This window comes from Trichomonas vaginalis, chromosome IV (genome assembly GCF_026262505.1).
Source record: "Trichomonas vaginalis G3 chromosome IV, whole genome shotgun sequence".
Classification (NCBI taxonomy): Eukaryota; Parabasalia; order Trichomonadida; family Trichomonadidae; genus Trichomonas; species Trichomonas vaginalis.
In genome coordinates this window covers 35,168,917-35,188,552 of record NC_067206.1, presented here as the reverse complement: position 1 = coordinate 35,188,552, position 19,636 = coordinate 35,168,917, and the positions used below count along the sequence as shown (strand labels likewise).

At 34.2% G+C, this 19,636-nt stretch overlaps 9 protein-coding genes and 2 pseudogenes across 11 annotated transcripts, besides 2 other annotated features; 4 read left to right on the top strand and 7 right to left on the bottom strand.

Moving 5' to 3' along the window:
• Positions 1–436: 436 nt before the first annotated feature.
• On the top strand, positions 437–3,437 carry TVAGG3_0224630 (uncharacterized protein; the record flags this gene model as incomplete). Its single annotated transcript, XM_001312104.1, has 1 exon — positions 1,181–3,385. One exon carries the CDS (start codon positions 1,181–1,183, stop codon positions 3,383–3,385), a length of 2,205 nt encoding a protein of 734 aa, XP_001312105.1.
• Positions 3,438–6,591: 3,154 nt separating this feature from the next.
• Positions 6,592–7,328: a terminal%2Cinverted (terminal inverted repeat of Maverick-1A transposon ID:TVAGG3_0224440).
• Positions 6,592–19,636: part of a mobile genetic element that runs on past the window's edge.
• TVAGG3_0224620 (uncharacterized protein) lies at positions 7,596–8,054 on the bottom strand (the record flags this gene model as incomplete). The annotated part of the gene is made up of 1 exon (XM_051227094.1): positions 7,596–8,054. The coding sequence occupies one exon, from the start codon at positions 8,052–8,054 to the stop codon at positions 7,596–7,598; it is 459 nt and encodes a 152-aa protein (XP_051112080.1).
• TVAGG3_0224610 lies at positions 8,085–9,657 on the bottom strand (annotated as a pseudogene). The gene has a single exon. A coding segment is annotated over exon 1 (1,573 nt).
• Positions 9,685–10,119, bottom strand: TVAGG3_0224600 (uncharacterized protein; the record flags this gene model as incomplete). Its single annotated transcript, XM_001312100.1, has 1 exon — positions 9,685–10,119. The coding sequence occupies one exon, from the start codon at positions 10,117–10,119 to the stop codon at positions 9,685–9,687; it is 435 nt and encodes a 144-aa protein (XP_001312101.1).
• Positions 10,165–10,446, top strand: TVAGG3_0224590 (uncharacterized protein; the record flags this gene model as incomplete). The annotated part of the gene is made up of 1 exon (XM_001312099.1): positions 10,165–10,446. The coding sequence occupies one exon, from the start codon at positions 10,165–10,167 to the stop codon at positions 10,444–10,446; it is 282 nt and encodes a 93-aa protein (XP_001312100.1).
• TVAGG3_0224580 (uncharacterized protein) lies at positions 10,471–11,328 on the top strand (the record flags this gene model as incomplete). The annotated part of the gene is made up of 1 exon (XM_051227093.1): positions 10,471–11,328. The coding sequence occupies one exon, from the start codon at positions 10,471–10,473 to the stop codon at positions 11,326–11,328; it is 858 nt and encodes a 285-aa protein (XP_051112079.1).
• On the bottom strand, positions 11,417–12,723 carry TVAGG3_0224570 (annotated as a pseudogene). Its single transcript has one exon. A coding segment is annotated over exon 1 (1,307 nt).
• TVAGG3_0224560 (organellar and viral DNA polymerase type B) lies at positions 12,814–15,191 on the bottom strand (the record flags this gene model as incomplete). Its single annotated transcript, XM_051227092.1, has 1 exon — positions 12,814–15,191. A coding segment is annotated over one exon (2,378 nt), but the record flags the coding sequence as incomplete, so codon positions are not given.
• On the top strand, positions 15,283–15,756 carry TVAGG3_0224550 (uncharacterized protein; the record flags this gene model as incomplete). Its single annotated transcript, XM_051227091.1, has 1 exon — positions 15,283–15,756. One exon carries the CDS (start codon positions 15,283–15,285, stop codon positions 15,754–15,756), a length of 474 nt encoding a protein of 157 aa, XP_051112077.1.
• TVAGG3_0224540 (KilA, N-terminal/APSES-type HTH, DNA-binding family) lies at positions 15,861–16,721 on the bottom strand (the record flags this gene model as incomplete). The annotated part of the gene is made up of 1 exon (XM_001312096.1): positions 15,861–16,721. The coding sequence occupies one exon, from the start codon at positions 16,719–16,721 to the stop codon at positions 15,861–15,863; it is 861 nt and encodes a 286-aa protein (XP_001312097.1).
• Positions 18,508–19,473, bottom strand: TVAGG3_0224530 (organellar and viral DNA polymerase type B; the record flags this gene model as incomplete). The annotated part of the gene is made up of 1 exon (XM_051227090.1): positions 18,508–19,473. The coding sequence occupies one exon, from the start codon at positions 19,471–19,473 to the stop codon at positions 18,508–18,510; it is 966 nt and encodes a 321-aa protein (XP_051112076.1).

Here is a 19,636-nt window from a genome sequence, read left to right as displayed (position 1 = left end):
TCAACTTATCGATTAATAGCAATATCTGGAGGGAAAATCTTGGTTGATAATGTAAATATTTCACATTGCAGAGGAAAAGTTTATGCTACATTAGATTTGAATAACTGTAAAAACCTTGTTATACAATATACAACAATTAGCAATAATTTTGCATGGGAGTCATCCATTGTAGGATTCAAAAATATAGCATGCAGATGTATGAAATGTAACTACATTGGAAACAATTCTACTACTAACAGCATTAATTTTCCGTTATTCGGCAGAAAATGTGTCAATATTTGAATTTTTTCAGAAATATAAATAATTGAATAGTACGATTAAAAATTCATGTCGATTCTGATGATTATTTTTTCGATTTTTTCGAGGTTAATTTATGTTACTCTCTTTGATATTAATTTCAATCAAAAATTTTCTGAGATCCTCTTTACTTCCTCAAAAAAAAATGATTTCATGGCTTTTCTCTCGCAGATTTTTAATCGAGGTAGACTCTAGTTTGCTAGATTTGGATCTGTCTTTATTCAATTTCAAGTCATTTCGAAGAAAAATGCTGAACAACTCTCCTGAAACCAAGAATCATCAAAATAGTAAATTATTTTCATCTCCATGCTTCATCAACTATACAGAAAAGTACAATATCTATATGTCAAACAATTTATCTTTACCAAACAATCAAATTTCATTAATTGGCCAAGTAAATTCAAAATTTATCTCAAACTATATGAATAACGGATTTGAAATCTTAAGCAACAACTTACCATTAGCCAGATATGTTATTACAAAGCAAGATTTTCAAAACGATAATTATAAATTTCAAAATGTCACAATTTTTGAGACAAAAATTGCAATTAACGCAAATAGCTATGCAGTATGTCATGAAAAGGCTATAGTTGAGGGTATAAGATATATCAAACATTTATTAATCCCTGTTTTATCGATAATAATGATTTCTGCCTGGATTGCCAAGAAAATTCCATTAAAATATATCTACAGTGGTACCAACGAGTTTACCATCTTCTATATTTGTAAGTATTGCCGTCTTTTGACACCATTTTCAAATAATATTCCAAATCAAGTTAAAAACGCGCTTGAAAAGTACTTAATTGAATTCAATGGAGATGTGACTTTCCATGAAATCTACTTAAATCGAAATACAGAGTCATATAAAGTAATTATCAAAAAAATGCCACATGGAATTATACAATGTTCGCTTCTTCACATGAATTATGAATTTGGAGACACAGATTTCCAATCCACAGAAGGAGGAAGTGTTTGTAGCGTTGATGGAGACGATTTAAGATATCCAATCGAAGCAAAGATCCAATGCAAAGCTGGCAAGCCACCATCCATCATTTACCATGTATCTGTAGACAACCAGCCAACAGAAGTTCAAATTATGTCTAATTTTGTGAATGATATTCCAATTGGTCGCCAATCGAACGAAATCTCCAACTTATTGAGTATCCACAAGACCCTGCTATTGGATGGTTTATCTAGTTCGCCTAGTATCTCCACTTTTATTTCATTTTTAAATATGGTCGCAAAAAAACTTGGTTTATCCAGTTTATCTCTTTTTATTTGTGAAGAAGAAGAACACGCGACCATTTACAGCCAATGCGAAGACGATGAAATCAAACCTTACATTGAAAAATTTTCCCAAGAATTTTTCAAAAACAAGCATAGAAAAGGGGAAATCTTCAAGTACGACATTGGAAACTATAGGCTTGGTGTACATTCTTTAATAATACAGAATTGTAGGTACATGGTCATTCTTGCTTTGAAATCTTCGACTTATATTTTAAGAAATGTTGAATATTTCATACACGCGATCTTTTCTATACTCATAACTCACAACCACAAGAAACTCAGTAGGTTTGTATCACATAGAACTATCGGAAAATCAGCAAATCTTTGGAATTCAGACATTGCATGCGCAGAATACGTAAACAACCAATACTCATGGTCAATAGGATCACTATACAACAAGAAGGCTACAAAGGAAGTGATGGATGAGGTTTATTTCAGAGTTCAATCAGCTTTTGAACTAAAACTCAACAAAATGATCAATTTCATCGTTCCCATGTGGCAAACACCAAGTTCTCGTTCTATATTAGAGGTATACGCAATCTCTACAATCTGCAAAATGCGAGAAATTCCAGTTTTGACATTTATTGTTCGAGATGTTACAGAATTGTTCGGAAAAGGACTTTACGATGACCACTTCTTAACATCATCCTTGTTAGGAGCAGTAATGTTCGGTCTCCAACGAGTTAAAGGACAAAATTTAGAATTAGAAGTTCGACCAACCGCTGAACGGTTTTTAGGCGAAATTCCACCGATATCGTTCTCTACATTGACATGGATTGCCGATAGCAAACTTTTGACAAAATTTTCCACAGAAGAAAAAAAATCTTTAAATTTGATCAAAAAATCAGGCGAAATGATTGCCGCGGCCACTGTTCCATTATCAGGAACCGATGACTTCATGTTCTATCCTCTTCCAGAGCTTTCTTCTGCTTTATCTAATGTCATGATATCAAATGGCCGGATAGATGATTCGAAAAACGATGTACGTGTTAGTTTCTTTGATCTACTGATGGATACATGTCTAGATATCCGCGGACAATTGAAAAAAAGGAAAATTTCGGAACTTGATATTCCAGAATTATCCGAATGTCCACGTATTAAGCAGCATATACAACTATTAGCGGGTTGTCTATACTACAATGATATCGATCAGTTCTATTCTTGCGTACAAGACAGTTTTAAGTACGGAAAATCCTCATGTCTTATTCATTTACACGAAAAAGCGGTTATACGACCATTCTTGGTCAATTCACAACATAAAAACGATATTCTTACGATTGTCATGATGTCTCTTGAAGAAGAGAATTATATTGTCAACCACGGCTCAGTAGTTCTATGTGCAATGGACGCTCAACCAACTACTCATCATATCTTCCCATGGAGATTCCAGTTCATTGAGACAGCAGACTGCATTTACAGTACAACTCCTGGTGGAGCTTATCCGACCATGTTTTCAAAGAGTTCTATGGTTCACATGGTCATTCCGGACCAAAGAAGACACTTAGTGGCCCAACTAGAGTCAGGAAACGTGAACTTACTAATTTTGATCAAATACGACAGAGCGAGATGGTACATTCTGAAGGGAACAAGAGTTGGTGATGAAATACACGGAATGAACGTGTTGGCACCTTATGGTTCCGTCCCGTATTTGTTAAGACCTGAAAAAGTGACAAAATTAGCAAATACTCTGTTGAAGAGTTTCAAGAAACTGTCTGAAAAGATTGAAGTGGACTTGTCATCACTGAATGAGACAGTCAACAACTTGAAGGACGTAGAAATCGATTTCTCATCATTTTATTAAATAAGTTTTTTGATTTTTTTTATTTTTATTTATAAGAATTTAAACTATCTATGCCTTATAAAACTAGAGAGTGTTTGAGAGGTTAAATTCATATCTTTGTTATGAGTTTTTTACATTCAATTTGCGCATTATTTGTGCGTTTAAAAATCTATCCGCGTAAAGTAGTCAAAAGATGTAAGCATTTTTTCTTTAATATATTTTGCATATGCAATTATGGCTATACTTTATTAATGGTTTTGATTATTTATAATAGTCAACTCCATATTTTTTCAAATGCGCAAAATATGCGCAGATTCAATTTTAAATAATCGCTTTTGCGCATTTTTTGCACCCCATGTAAAACCCAGTTTTTTTTTGAATAGAGTTAGCGAAGTAAGTTGTAAACAACGAATATAGCTGTAAACAACTTTATTACAACAAGAAAGACCCACACATTAATGAGGAGATATGAAATATATCCTGTAAAGAATTAGTAGCGTTTACAACTTATTTCGGTGTTTACAGCTTAATTCGCAAACTCTAATTTATTTGTGGGATTATAAAGTATCTGTGAGAAAGTGGTAAGCACAGCCTTAAGAGAGTATGATATGGTGCTTCACACTAGTTGTTAGAAAATTGAGTTAACATTAATTAGGATTATTTGTACATAGTCATTTTTCATAATGTCAACACGGTGGAAAATAAACACATAAACAGCTCTCACCATATAACGTTGGATAATTTGATATGCACCTTAAATAAGAACTGAAAATAGAAGTGATTAAATGAAAATTGAGATATTTTTTTGGATGCATGGATAATGTATCTTTGGATTTTCCATTATATTTTAATTTAATGGTATATTCTCATTATATGAATGCTTGGAGAATTCTCATAATAAGAACTCAAAATATTATATTGTATAAATGTTATCCTTATCATTTCTGTCTTTTAATATAGTCAACTATATTATGATAGGAATATCGAGATGATTACTCACATCTTATCATCTTATTGCATTGACTCAAGCATAAAATATTTATTAAATATATATATAAGTATTTTTATGTTTAGTTAGGAGAGACAATGAATTTAGTTAAAATGTGAGAACAATCTAAATAATTAGATAGTCCATATATATTGAAGCGTGTAGGAATATCATTGTATACTCCATTGTTCAATTCATTATTATGAACATTTAAATAATCACTGAATGTGAAATTTGCATGACATAACCCAGTAGATATATGTGATAAATTGTTGTAATGACCTTTTTTAGTACTTTTTATAGTGGCACTTACAGATTGTCCATCATAATCACTCTGGATAATTGTAACAGAACAAGAAGATGAACTTAGGTCAAATGTTTGAGAACATTGATTGTTAATAAATGAACAGCTTTCTATTATAATTTGTGCTGAATTAATTATTCGAAAGCAATTATATGAAACTGTATTTCTAACTATATTGCATTGGTAAAAATTATAAGGGCCTGATGCTCCGATATAAAAAATTTTATTAACTGCGCTATTATCTTTAAATGTAGATCGACTAAGGTTGCAATTCTGATAAGAATCAATTTCTATTCCAACATCATCGGTGCATTTGTTGTTTGTAAGATTATTTCGAGAATAACTGATATTTCCAAATGAAAATCTATGAATTGAACTACCTTTGTTTAGTTCGCCACAATTAAAGATTGAAGAATCATGGAGAAAACTTTTCGTGACTGAATCAGATGATGATACACTTGTATACAAAAATACTCCTTCCGAAGATGATGATGTCTGAATAGATTGTGTTGTGCATGTACGATAAATTACACAGTTTGAATAGTAAATATAAATTGTTTGAGATGGAGTTACTGTGCCATTGAACCCAGAGATCGAAACAAGAAGTTTAATATTTGAACCGCTCATTGATATAACAACATTTTTGATTTCATTAAATGAGCATGTTGTCACATAATAGTTTCCTTGTGAACTTCGACTGAATTCCACGTTTGCAGTATGTTTTTCAGTAATTTCATCATTTCCATGGGAATCCTTGGCCCTTCGGGAACCAGAGGATGGCAGTATGAGCCCATGCGGATAATAACGTATAACTCATATCCATAGGAGCGCAATATCTACGCAGCCTGGCTACTATATCCTAGCAGCAAGGCTGTATAGATATTGCACTCCTGGCTTGCAGAACTCTCATGGAAGACCAAGTGGAGATCTGATGCCGAAATCACTTGCTGATGTGGATGGAACAGCACTATGATTGGCCAGATCAAAGGCTGTGTAACATCCCAGCAAGTGGATAATCGGCATTGACTCCAGCTGCGGTCTTCAATGAGAAAATGACACTTTTGGACTTGGCGCTATTTTTTCAATAGAAAATTTTTGATTTTGGCGGGCAATGTAATTTTACTAATTAGAAGATAGAATATGCATTACAAATACTTATATATTATGAATATCAAATTAAAATAGGAAAATTCATAGGTTTTTGCATTTTGTCCACAAAAGTGAGACAACCTATAAAAAAATATTTTGGCAGATTTGTCATTTGACACATCTTCATAATCTAAAATGTTCCTCTTCTTAACATGTCTTTCAGTTGAATGGGAAGTTGATAGATTGAGACACTGGCATGAGCTTAATGCACCAAGAGGTGGCGGAATGCCAAGATACAATCCAAGACCAATTGCTCCAAGACCAGCAATGCCAGCATACAAGCCACCTCCAATGTCAGCTCCAAGACCAGCTCCAAGAACAGCTCCAGCTCCAAGACCTATTGGAAGGGGTGGAATGCCATCATACAGACCCTCAATGCCATCATACAGACGATCTTCACAGCCAATCTTAGCTCCATCAAGAGGAACTACTTTCCCATCCATTGGCCATCATCCAAGTACAAAACTCCCCGTATTTGATGTTTCTCACATTACACCATCTGGCAGATCATTTTCCTTCGGATACACAGGTCAGGGAAGTCGTGGCCAAGCATCAATTGGATATGGCGGAAAGTTTGGTTCCTTAAGAGGCTCATATGACACATTAACACGCGGTAGAACATTCGGTGGCGATATCAAGCTTGGCCGCACAACAATTGGTGCCGATGTCTCAAGAGTTCCAGGTCTTGGAAAAATCTTCGGTGGCTCAATTTCGCGTGGTGGCACAACAATCACAGGTTCTTATGGAAAGAAGGTTGGAACAACAATTGGCGCTTCCCAGAGACTCAGTTAGTATACAAGTCTTGTGTACTGTGGCACTGCGTTCCTCCATACACAATACTTGTGAATTTGACACTTTACAAAACCGTTAACGTATATTTTACAACACAAACACAAACACCAACTTAACCTTAAATATTTATAAAGCCGCCAACCACTTCACCTCACTAACGACTTCACTAACGAATTCACTAATGTTTTCACTAACGAACTCACTACTGTAAAAATAAACGTTCTCACTTACAAAAGTATTGCAACTCTTCCCATTGCTTTGCTTCACACAACAGTTCATATTCTTCAGTATCGCTGCTGTCACTCCAATCGTCAGAGTCAAAGTCACTGTCAAAATAAATGTTAGTAAGTTTTGACAAAGCTAATGAAACACGTTTACCGTTTGTATCGTATGCTTGTATAAACTTTCCATTCTTCATTCCTTCATAAACGCTCAAACTAACTTTACCCTTTCTCCCTCGTATCTGATAGAATGTATTTTCACGAGGAACGAAGAACAAATTCTTGAACTCATGACCGTTGTAGTTTGTTATCTCAATAGTTTTCGTCATTTACATAAAAATAAACGTTCTCGCTAAATAATAAAATAAACTTAAAAATTAATGATATCACCACCCTCACACGTATGAAAACATAGCACAAAAATAAATTTAGGTGAAGTGGTGAGATGTCACCTCTTTTTTCACCTCTTTTTTCACCCGTTGAATTCATTGCTTTATAACTCTCTTCCTTTCTCCAACTCTTCTAACTTCTTCCTAAGTTCAGCAATGTTGTCCTCATGAAGTTTAATCTTCCTTAATATACCTTCTCTATCTAATGGTTGCTTTATCTTTCTAAACTGAACTCTACCATCCTTCATAGTATGAACGTAAAAACCTCCTGGAACCGCTCCTGATTTAATGTATTCTACCAAAAATTTTTGTTTCATTGCTTCAGTGACTTTAGTCGTCATTTTACTCTAAATAAAATGTTCAAATAAAATAAAAATAACGTTATTTTTCAGTAAGGAAACGCAGGAGTTTTACGATTTATTTGAGGAGTAGGTTCTGGTTTAAATGTTGGAGTCGGTTTTGGAGTTGACTTTTGAACAGGAGTTTGTACTTTCATAGGTTCAGGAGTCATTGAAGGTGTTGTTTGTGAAGGCGTTGGTTTTGGCGAAGGTGTTGGAGTTTGTTTAACTTCAGCTATTTCAGTATTATTTATAACATTTGCTTTATTTCTTTTCAACATCATAACTGCTCCTGCTGTAGCTAGCAAACCTAGTGGGAGACCATATTTTATATAAGGACTTGACCAAATGCTATTTTTGACAGGAGCTGGTGGAACACCTAACCTTGGTGAAACTGCTCTTTGCCATTGTGCAGCTCGTAAGAAATATTCAATAGGTGCTCCATAATCGTTTGGTAAAGTTTGTTTCATAGATGGTGAAGGTTCGCGAGAGCTTGATGAAGAACTCATTTATAAGATTTAAAAATAAATGTTCATCCTTTATTCCTCACTGTCGTCCGTAGCTAAGTTATAGTCATCTAATCTTATTATTGGGATTCCATTAGCACGCACCTGAATGGCAAAGCAACAATCCCTCATAAATCCAATAAGTGGCTTTGGTACGTTTTCAGTTGCTAGTTCAATAGGTCCTTTAACAGACAATTTGTATGTTATTGGAGCAGTAGATGTTTGACCTTGCTGGAAGCAAAAGTCCACTTCTGTTGGAAAACCACATAAGAAATGTGTGTTGTCATAGCTATCCCATTTATGTTCCACACTACCATCATCCACCAATGACCTCATAACATCTTCATTAAATCCTATCATATCATTGTTTGTATTGCAAGCGTTCGCAACCATTTCATAAAATACAGGTCCATATGATTTTTCAGGTTCTGCAGGCATATTTCCATAAGCTCCATGGAAAGCTGAAGATATTTAAACTTAGGGTTCTCAAAATTAACATAATAGTTGTCTTTCTTTCTAAATAGTGCCCAAATACTTTTAACATTAATAGGCGTATAAGCTGCTGTAAATGTTGCACTTGAACTATCTGTATTCTTTGAGAATGAACCGTCCATAGGAATCCAATCCATAACTTTAACAGGAAAACATAAAGCCTCGTTTGTATAATGTTCTACAAGTTCTGTATAAATGTTAGGGTCTAAAGAGAATGACTTTGGATGAATGAAACATTCATTAAAATCCATCTTTGTTCGAAATAGTTGCTGGTTACAGTTGTAATAGTAACTGTTCCACTAGCTTCTATTGCCTTCGTTATCATAGTGAATGGTTCATTCCATGGAACAAATTTATTTGTCGGTGGATTTGAATCTGAAGCAAATGCAACTTTAAGAGTTGGATTGAAAGCAATGATATCATTTACAGATATAGATGTGCATTGTAAGGCGTCGCTACTGAACTTTACTTTAAGCTGAATGTTTCCTGCAAAAGCTGGAATAAATCGAATAGCTTCTAATGGAAGGAATCTTCTAACAGGAATTCTTAAACGAAGCTTAAAATCAAATGATTTTCCTGCTGTAATTGGACCACTAACAATTTGTCCTGTTCTGCATGTTCCCGAATGACTCCATACATCTTCATGTCGAGTCTTTGAGAAAACATCTACTTTCTTTATTTGTTCGGTAGTTTGTGAGTTTGAAGTTATATATGCTTCTTCTCTTGCGTTGTCTTGAGAATATACGATACGACCATTTGCAAGGATTTGATATCCAGCAACTGCATAGAAAGCGTCATCGAAACCAATCCAAAATCCTGGTGGGTTTGTTTTATTGGAACCTGAACCAATTTCTTTATCTACAATAAATTGACCTTCCATTTTATACGTAATGAATGTATTGTAAAGGTCCAACATATTTTCACCAGGAGGTGAGAGATTGAATGTTACCCATGTGTTATCTTTAGCAGTTCCAGGTTGTGATGGAATCTTTGCGTCAGAATATTTTCTATTAGTGTCACCAATTTGAACTGCATTGTCTATGATATCGAAATATGAGCGAATCTGATGAATATGCTCTGCTGGAGTAAATTCGTTTAGCTGTTCGTTCTGCATGTATTTACTTCAGATAAAAATATCTATTTACTTCATTATTCTCACTCTTCTTCTTGGTATTCGTGGTGGAAGTTGTTTCTTGACATTTTCAATGAACTGTACATTCTCTTTTGTCTCAACTTCTTTCACTGGCGGGTCAGGGTTCTTTGACTCGGTTTGCTTTTCAATGAAATTCACGAACTTTGCAATAAGCTCTTGGTTCGTTATTGAAAGAACATCTGGCTTCTTTTCTTCTTGTTCTATTGACTTTTCAGTTTGAACAGAAGGTTTTATATGGGCTTCGTGGGCTTCGCCCTTGCTATGCACCTTAATGTTGTCGCTCTCTGTATTCGCTAATGGAACCTTTCTTTTTCTTACGTATATTTTACCATCTTTACTCTGACTTACGTAATAGAAAGGATGTTGTATTCCTCTTGCGTCATTTAATATAATAGACTCTCGTTCTGATTTTGACAAGCTCATTTTACATCGGTTAAAGTTTTAATTTAGTTTTTTATCTGCAGTCAAATGACTCAGACAAGCCCTACGGACAAGACCCAAGGTGTCATAGATGTTGAAGCATTGAAGAAAGAAATTCGCGAGCAAATTTTATCCGAACTGAAGGAACAAAAACAAGAACAAAAGCCAGAGAGACCAAAGAGAAAACTTAGTGAAAAACAACTAGCTGCATTAGCTGCTGGAAGACAAAAGAACCCACGTTTGCTGGCGAAAAAAGCTAGAGAAGAAGCAAAAGCAAAGGAAGAACAAAAAGCTAAAGAAGCTAAAGAAGCTGAAGCAAAGAAAGAGTAAATGGTTTATTTTTATCCGAACTAAATGTATAGACAAATACCTTTATCTGTTGCGTTCAGTAGTGAAAACCCTGACGTCAAAATAAAGGGGAACAGAGTAACGTTTAAGTTTCCAACAGACTGGATTGTGAACATAAATGAAGAGAAGTACATTGGCATAACATCTATGTATATAACACGTGCTTTCAGAAAGGTTGACTTTATACTTCAAGTCGAGATAGAAAATGACGAACAGTCTTTAAGCGCCCAAAACATTCACATATACAAATACTTTAAAGACGATACAACATTGCAACAATGTATGATTTCATTTAATGAGATGTTCGAGAAAAAGTTCAACATTGAAGTACAAACTTTACAGCCTTTACGTGAGTTTCTTGCACAACTGAAAGAAGAAGGTAGTCAGCCACAACTTATAGACTTTCATTATGAATTTAATGAAAATGAAGATGGAACTCATGACTGTCAGTTTGTTGTATTCTCACCATTCAATGAAGTCGCTAAAGAGAAAAAAAATCCATTACGTATAAGATTTCAAATCTCTGAACCAAGTGATGATTTTAAGAATGTTTTCAATTATGATGCAATGCTTCCGAGGAAAAATGAATTTTCAAAGATTGTAACACCTGGCATTTGGGATAGAAAGCAAGCAATACTTTACTCTAATATAGCCAAAGGCGTTGAAAATGAGTTCATTGGTCATACAAGAACTTCACCACTTCCTAACCCTAAATACTATAAATTAACTGGCTTCAATCGTGAGTTTTGGATAGACATGTTCTCCACTCATGACCATAAATGTCCAGTGTTCTTGCCTCCAGACCATAAGGACTGTCTCTACATTGAAGCACAACTCTTAAACTCTACCATCGCAGTATTGTAAAATCTACGCTAGCTTTATTTTTATCACGAATGACCTCATTGCTGACAAAAATAAGCCGCTAGCGGCAAGGGCGAAGCCCATGACCTCAGAACTTCAACTTACGAATAAAGCTTGTTTTAGTCGTTATTGAAAAGTTGAACTTTTCAGCAAAGCAAGGTTGACATGACTTACATAAGTCAAATCCAATCTCTTGACCGTCATAAAGTGCTTTGTAAAGTTTCATTAAACTGAACTCAGAGTCTTTGTCATATGTTCCAACAGGTATGTGAATGTTCTTATCTTCATTGTAATAGCATTGTATAGCTTCAGGAAACATTTCATTAGCGGTTAAAGCAATAACATCTTGCTTCACGCCTTTCATTCTGCAGTGAAATGCAACTTCATTTAAATCGTTAGTGAGTAAGTCTATGTAGGTCTTCTTTCCACAGAAAATACTTTTATAAGCTAAACTTTGTTTTCCAGGTGTTATTTCTGCAAAGTCGCTATGAAATTGACCAAGGTTCTTTCCTATAAGTTCGCGACCATATCTCTTCTTAAACTCTGCTGCAAGCTTTGGGATGTCTTCATTATATAAGTGCATACTGTCGGTATCCTGGTAAAAGATTTGAAGTCCCATGTCCTCTGCAGTACAGAATACTTCATTCATAATACGTTTTGACATAGACAGAATATTAACACCAAGTGGACAGAAGTTAAAGTGTCTGCAAATGCTTTTCGTTAGCTTGAAAATAGTTTTATCTGAACCATCCAAACCTTCGAACTTCACTATATGGTTGTAATTTCTTATAGCATATCTTATAGCATCTTTGTCATTTACTATGGTTATTTTTGACTCAATAGGAGATAGAATAGTTTTGCCATAAATGCTGTTCAGAATGAGTTTTATAATTTCTTGTAAGGGTTTCCTTCTTTCTTATACTTTAACCTTAACTCAAACAACTTCTTTACTTCATCTCTTATTCTCATATCTCTGTTTCCATCGTAATAGTATCCTTGCAACACTTCACATTTGACACCTTGATATTTTATGAGGTCTTGTAATGTTATATGGTCAACATGCATGAGACAGCAAGTGTTTGAACTTCTTGGAACGTTAAGTTCTGGATTTAGTTCAGGGTCGCAAACTATTAAATGAAAGTGTCTGGGTATACCAATCTCTGTTATCTTAATGAGAACAAAGAAGCCAGACATAAACTTTTCACCAATGGGTTCCTTTTGGTCATCATCGAATAAATGTCTCATGAGATACTCTGTGTTTAACATTTCTTCCTTCAATACTTTTGGAATACCTTCTAAAGTATAAAGTCTTGCTATAGCTGAAGGATATAATGAAACAGTGTCGAAGTCAGCAATGAGTTTCTTTTTGCTCTTTTGTTTCATGTTATCTGACAACATACATCTTCCACCTTGAATGCATCTCGAAATAAATTCTCTTGGTTTATTTGAGAGGTCATAAAGATTTCCATTCGGAAGTATACTCTGTTCTCAAACAATTTGTTAGCAATAGAACAAATACTAACGTAGTCATAAACGTTTAAATCAAACTCTTTCAATAAGTCATTGCGGAACTTTACAAAACCTTCTCTTAAAATTCTTACATCTTGTTTGCAGTAAAACGTGCTATATTTTTCTAAGTCGAAGTGGTTTTCATCTATTCTGCAACCTTTGATGGAATCTATGTTCTTCATAAATGTATCTGCATCATGGATAAACTTACATGCTTCAGAAATGACACCAGTTCTGTTGTCATTTGCTAACAAAACACTGCTGTAGTAGTTATATGGAAATACTTCTTTCGGTCCTGTTTGTAAGTTAAACATAGCAGGAAATAGTTTAAGCTTCTTATTTATAACACTGTAAGAGTCTTTTATAATAATTGCCCGTCCTTTATATAAGCCAGTTATTTGCATTGTTCGTGAACCTTTAATGATGGGAGTTCCTTTCACTTCTGTCATGTGTCTTAAGATGAAGTTTATGTCATAACTGAGGTTGTGAAAATATATTAAACTCTTGTCAGGAAGTCTTTCCAAAAATTCTGTTGCACAGTTTTGACCCCAAATGCTTTCACTAACTGAACCATCTTCACTGTCATAACAGATGTTAAAAGCTTTATGAAAGCCATCCGTACTACACTCAAAGTCAGCAAAGAAAACGTGCTCAGGAATGAACTTGCACTTATTTTTATTTACTTCTTTTGACTCTGCTTTCTTCTTCAGTTGTACACAATACTTTGGAGCATATGTCAAATCTTTAAATGGTGCAAGGTTCTGTTTATATAAGTCAGTAGTATATGTGAAAAGTTCTCCATAAGAAATAGGTTCGAAATATTTGCACTCCCACAATGTTTTCATAACATCCCATAACGGTGTTGTTCTATCATAACGAACTACATATTTATCTTCTCTCTTTGTATAAATCTTCATCTGTTTCTCAATGTTCATTCCACCACAAGCTTTGAGAATTTCTTTATAGTTTCGAATGAAGTATGTTGTCATTGGTAATCTTTCATTTAGCATGTAGTGGTCTTCAACAAGAAGTAAGTCAATAGTTCTAACAGTTTCGCATTCTTTTGGTATATATCTCTTTATTTCATTATGTCTTGAGTCATTGAAATAACCAATGGTAACATTAAATGATATACCTGTTGCGTCAGAAATTTCTTGTACTTTACTTTGAGGAAAGTCTCTAACACGAATGACTTCTCTCATGTGGTCAATAGTTTCTTCATTTACTCCAGCCTGAATGCAAGCATAAACGAAACAATTGTCCTCTGTCATAAGTGTTGCAGTTCTTTTGTTCAGTTCATTGAAGATTTGGTAGCGTTCAAGATTTATAGGTAATGTGCAAAGATACTTCCAGAACTGACCGCTTCTCTTCTTATAAAACTTCTTTTCACCATTATCTTTCCAAAAGCTTTCTATAAGTGCTGGGTTTCCTGTTTGCTTAAGAGCTTCCAAAATGGCTTTCTGGTCATTTGTCAGTGTGCTTTCATCTCTATATGGTCTCTTTTTTGGTTTGCCTTTCTTTACATCTGACATCGTTAAGCCTTCATATTCTGTTAAATCATACATCTTTATTTCAGTAAGATTCTTTATATTTGTCAAGAAGAAGTCATAGTGCATTTCAACAATACCTGCAGCATTTGCTTCTATCTCTGATATAAAGTTCTCCTTCAAGAGCTGATGTAGTAATGTTCCAATATTATTGAGGTTTAACGTAGAACATTCATACTTTCCACCAAGTTTATAACATACCATCCATCTCTGTTGTGAGTTTATTTTAATTTTCTCTAAGAGTCTCATGAAAACCTTACCAAAATGTTTGTGTAAGTAGTCTCTGTTTGGTTCATCTAAAGCTTCGATGTTAAAGTCAATGAGTCTATTGCCTGACTTCACATTTCTCTTCCTATTCTCTTCATCTTTCTTTAACCATCTCTCACCTTCTTTTGGTTTGTCGTCAATGGAACGAATGACATCGTTAGCTTTGCGAACTTGTTCTATAGCACTTTTAAACATCTCTCTTCTCTGTTGTTTCAGTGTGTCATCTCTCTTTCGTGTTTCACCAACGTTCGCATTTGTTATGTCAAACATTTCTCTTCTTACTTCATGAGGTATTGAACGTCTATGATATAAGTCAATAGCAATGTCATTTAAAGGAAAAGTTCTTGCATGGACTTCGTCCTCGCCGCGTTGCGGCTTTATGAACTCATGAATTCTATCATAACTTATTGCACCATTGTAGTCTTTAATGAAGTCAGCGAGTGCCTTTTTGTTTGTTGCGTAATGTTTTGCAACATCTATATTAGCTTCTGTAAGAAGTTGTTTTATTTCCGAGTGTTCTAACTTAGACAACTTCCGATACATCTTTAGTAGGAAATAAAAAAAATATTTTTGAAAAAATTAGATTAGATTTTTTTTAAGTTATTTTTCAAAATATTTCGAACTTTTTATTTTAATGAAACACATGCAAGATTGCAAGTTCTTTTCATACAATGCTCTCGCTACTGCCATCAAGAATGAGTTCAATAATGCTTCAAATGTTAATGTTATCTTTAACAAGAAGTTTGTGAAAGAATCTAAGTTTGGTCAGTATGTCAGACCATTAGCTATCGTCATTGACCGCAAACGTTATACTTCACAAGAGTTAGCAGTAGTTTTGAAACAAAAGAGTTTCTTCGTGAATGTCAAAGATACTCATTATACTGTCATAAAGAACTCTAACATTGACTTCTTCAGTATTGCTATGAATCTTTCCGAACAGAAAGAATATAAGAAGGGTGAAACAAATGTGAAATATTATCCTTCATCTCTGAAGACAATAACGAACAAAGATGTTATACAGAAATTCTTACCAAAGGTTGAAGAAGCTTCAATTGACATTGACGAAGGAAGTGAAATGGTTGAAGAAATTGACCCTGAAGCTATTTAACCAAAAATATATTTTTGGTGAAGAGGTGAGATGTCACCTGTTTTCTCACCTCATTCTCTCTTCGTTAATGTTGTCGTGACTTCTTCGTTAATGTTGTCGTGACTTCATTCTTCCTCTTTGAAGTTATCGAAATACTCTGTTATTTTTTCCTTCAGTAATGGTAAGTCTTCTTTGAAGGTAAGTATTGTGCAACCTTTGATGTCATAGTGTGTTTGAGGAAGAGTATTTTTGACAATTTCTTTTATTTGCTCATTCGGTGTCATTGAAATCGGTAAGTTTTCACGATAGAACCAGTTTCTGTCAGATTTGTAAATCTTAGCAAGGTCATAAAAGCTCTTGTTGTTTCTTCTGACAAAATGCAACATAACCATATCTTTATCTTCTTCATTCTCCAACTCTTCAGTATATATCATATACTTATAACTCTTTTCCTTTCCTTTTGGTACTGAACGTGGTATTCTTTTCTGTATGCTTTTGTCTTTGGATTCAATGACTTCATCTTTTGCTTGAAGTTTCTTTTCCATCTCTCCACGTTCTTGTCTGTGAAGTTCGTCAAGAAGTTTGTAAATATTCCAAGCATAACGTGGTGAAGCCCACATTGCAACTGCATTTACTAAAAGTCTATGAACATAATATCCTCTCAAACCGTTTGGCAATTTTTCACGGTTTTCATAGAGTTTTGGCGACTGGGATTTTTTACCTACTCGCTGTTCTTCACTGTTTTCAGAAAAAAGTACGTCTCGCTGTGCTTCACTTAATAGTTCTATGGTGCTTTGGTTCCTAAACCAGTCTTTAGGAAGCTTAGTATCTGGAGCAAAACAAGCCGTCAAAATACTTTGCATTTGATACATATCATCTTTGACTGAACGAATGAGTCTCAATTGTTTGTTATACTGTATGTATTCGTATTCTTCATTTATGGCTTCATGAACGATAGCAGTTGTTGTGTTCTCTAATGTTGACATATCTGTCTTTACATACAGGATAAAAAAATAAATAAAATAAAATTAGCGTTATTTTTTTCTGAGATAAACACTATTTCTTCACAACATTAAATTTTATCCTGTATGAAATGACTTTAAAAAGATTATTGACTGACTTCGAATACTATCTCATTGACGCACTGACAGACCCTCAAAAATGTGTTGAAAGTTCTTTAAGCTTTAAGATTGAAGGTACGACGCATTTTGTCTTCACTTACGTATTGAAAGAATATGACCGTTATCATAACGAAGTGAATCAAACACTAATAAATTTGTAGATAAAAAATTGGTTAACAATGAATATTTTAACGTGAAGACCCAAACACTGCTGGAGATGATGAAGAATACAGACAAGTTATTGAAAAAAATAACGCAAGATTAGATGCAATAGAAAAGAAGTTTAATGAATGTTACAAACACGTATGAATATCTTATGCAGTGGGAAGCTAGATGGAAATAAATTTACGTCAAATATGCAATTTATAAAATCTTATGTCGACAGGCTACGTAGCACAGTGGTCTAAGGTGGTGTTATGGAGGGGTCAAGGTCTGTGGTTCGAACCGCGACAGCGCCGTATTTTCTTATTTTCTTTGTTTGTCTTGTTTGTCGTGAATAAAAGTATCATAAAAGTGCTCTATCTTCCACGGGAATAAATAAAAAATTTACTTTATTTCTTCTTTATTTCTTTGTTCCCGTGGAAGAAGGGTTTTGCTGTTTTTTTTCAGCCAAAATCAATGATTTTTTCATTTTTGGAATCCTTAGCGAATGAGGAATCTTTTCTCTCGTGGAAGCTTTGACCAAAAATATAATTTAGGTGAAGAGGTGAGATGTCACCTGTTTTCTCACCTGTTTTTTCACCTCATGAATTTGTCATAACTTCATCGTAAATGCTTTGTCATAACTTCATCGTAAATGAGTTGAAATGACCAAAAATATAATTTAGGTGAAGAGGTGAGATGTCACCTGTTTTCTCACCTGTTTTTTCACCTCATGAATTTGTCATAACTTCATCGTAAATGCTTTGTCATAACTTCATCGTAAATGAGTGTAAATGACCAAAAATATAATTTAGGTGAAGAGGTGAGATGTCACCTGTTTTCTCACCTGTTTTTTCACCTCATGAATTTGTCATAATTCATCGTAAATGCTTTGTCATAACTTCATCGTAAATGAGTGTAAATGACCAAAAATATAATTTAGGTGAAGAGGTGAGATGTCACCTGTTTTCTCACCTGTTTTCTCACCTCATGAATTTGTCATAACTTCATCGTAAATGCTTTGTCATAACTTCATCGTAAATGAGTGTAAATGACCAAAAATATAATTTAGGTGAAGAGGTGAGATGTCACCTGTTTTCTCACCTGTTTTTCACCTCATGAATTTGTCATAACTTCATCGTAAATGCTTTGTCATAACTTCATCGTAAATGAGTGTAAATGACCAAAAATATAATTTAGGTGAAGAGGTGAGATGTCACCTGTTTTCTCACCTGTTTTCTCACCTCATGAATTTGTCATAACTTCATCGTAAATGCTTTGTCATAACTTCATCGTAAATGAGTGTAAATGACCAAAAATATAATTTAGGTGAAGAGGTGAGATGTCACCTGTTTTCTCACCTGTTTTTTCACCTCATGAATTTGTCATAACTTCATCGTAAATGCTTTGTCATAACTTCATCGTAAATGAGTGTAAATGACCAAAAATATAATTTAGGTGAAGAGGTGAGATGTCACCTGTTTTCTCACCTGTTTTCTCACCTGTTATTTTATAAGCGTTTTACATGAATTGTACGATGTATATTTGAAATCCTAAACAATTTCGTAGCTTCTATTTCTTCTTTTAGTACATCGAATGTTTTAACAATGCCGAAAGTCTCTTTATATTTCTTCTTGACGTCAGATAGAAGGAAATCTTCTACTGTTGGATAGTTTTTGTTCAGAAATTCTAACATGTTCATTTTATCTTCTGCTGGTTTCTCTACTTCTTTCTTTAAGTCTGCATAGTCGTTTCGCATTCTTTCTATCTCTTTGACTGAGTAGTTATATTTCCTAATTGCTGCTTTACATTTTGAACATTGCGGGTTCATTTTTGCATTATACATTGAAACCTTACCTGCTAAAACAACTAAGGCGTCAATTGCTCTCTTCATCTCAAACATAGCGGGTCTTATCTGTTCATTCCATACCTTACCTCTTCTATCTTTATCTCTTATTTCCCAAACACATTCTGCAACTAACGAAACAAAGTTATCGTAGGTCTTAAACTCCTCAGATTTATATATGTCAGAAATGTTTTTATATACCATGTCGCAATCTTTGTCCATAACCTTATGGTTGCAATGAAAACCAAGGAATTCATAATTTACTTTACGTATGAACTTCTTTATTTCTACTGAGTCAGTTGGTTTCACTTCAATTTCGTCGAATTCAGGAATAGTGAGTTTTTGTTGTTGGATTTCAGGCAATTTGGGTAAATGGTCAATAATGTCCTGCATTTCATAAAGATACTGTTCATTTGTTTCATCTTTCGCACTACAGTCTAAATTACTTGTTAAAAGTTCTTGCTTTATCTTCTGGATTTTTGTTTCGAAAGTATATGAAGAAGGAATGAAGTTTTTCATCTCTACCAACATTGACGTAGGATTCATAACTAACGAGTTTGGTGCTGTTGTTGTGGACAGAGTCCCGCCGTTCGCGGCTTGAATTGTTGTTGTGCCGATTGTTGAAATCATATCTTTACATACAAAATAAAAAAATAAAAAAAATAAAACTAACATTATTTTTGGTCTTTTGTGAAAATTCATGAAAATTCATGAGGTGAGAAAACAGGTGAGAAAACGGGTGACATCTCACCTCTTCACCTAAACATTATTTTTATTGAATTTAGCAACAAAA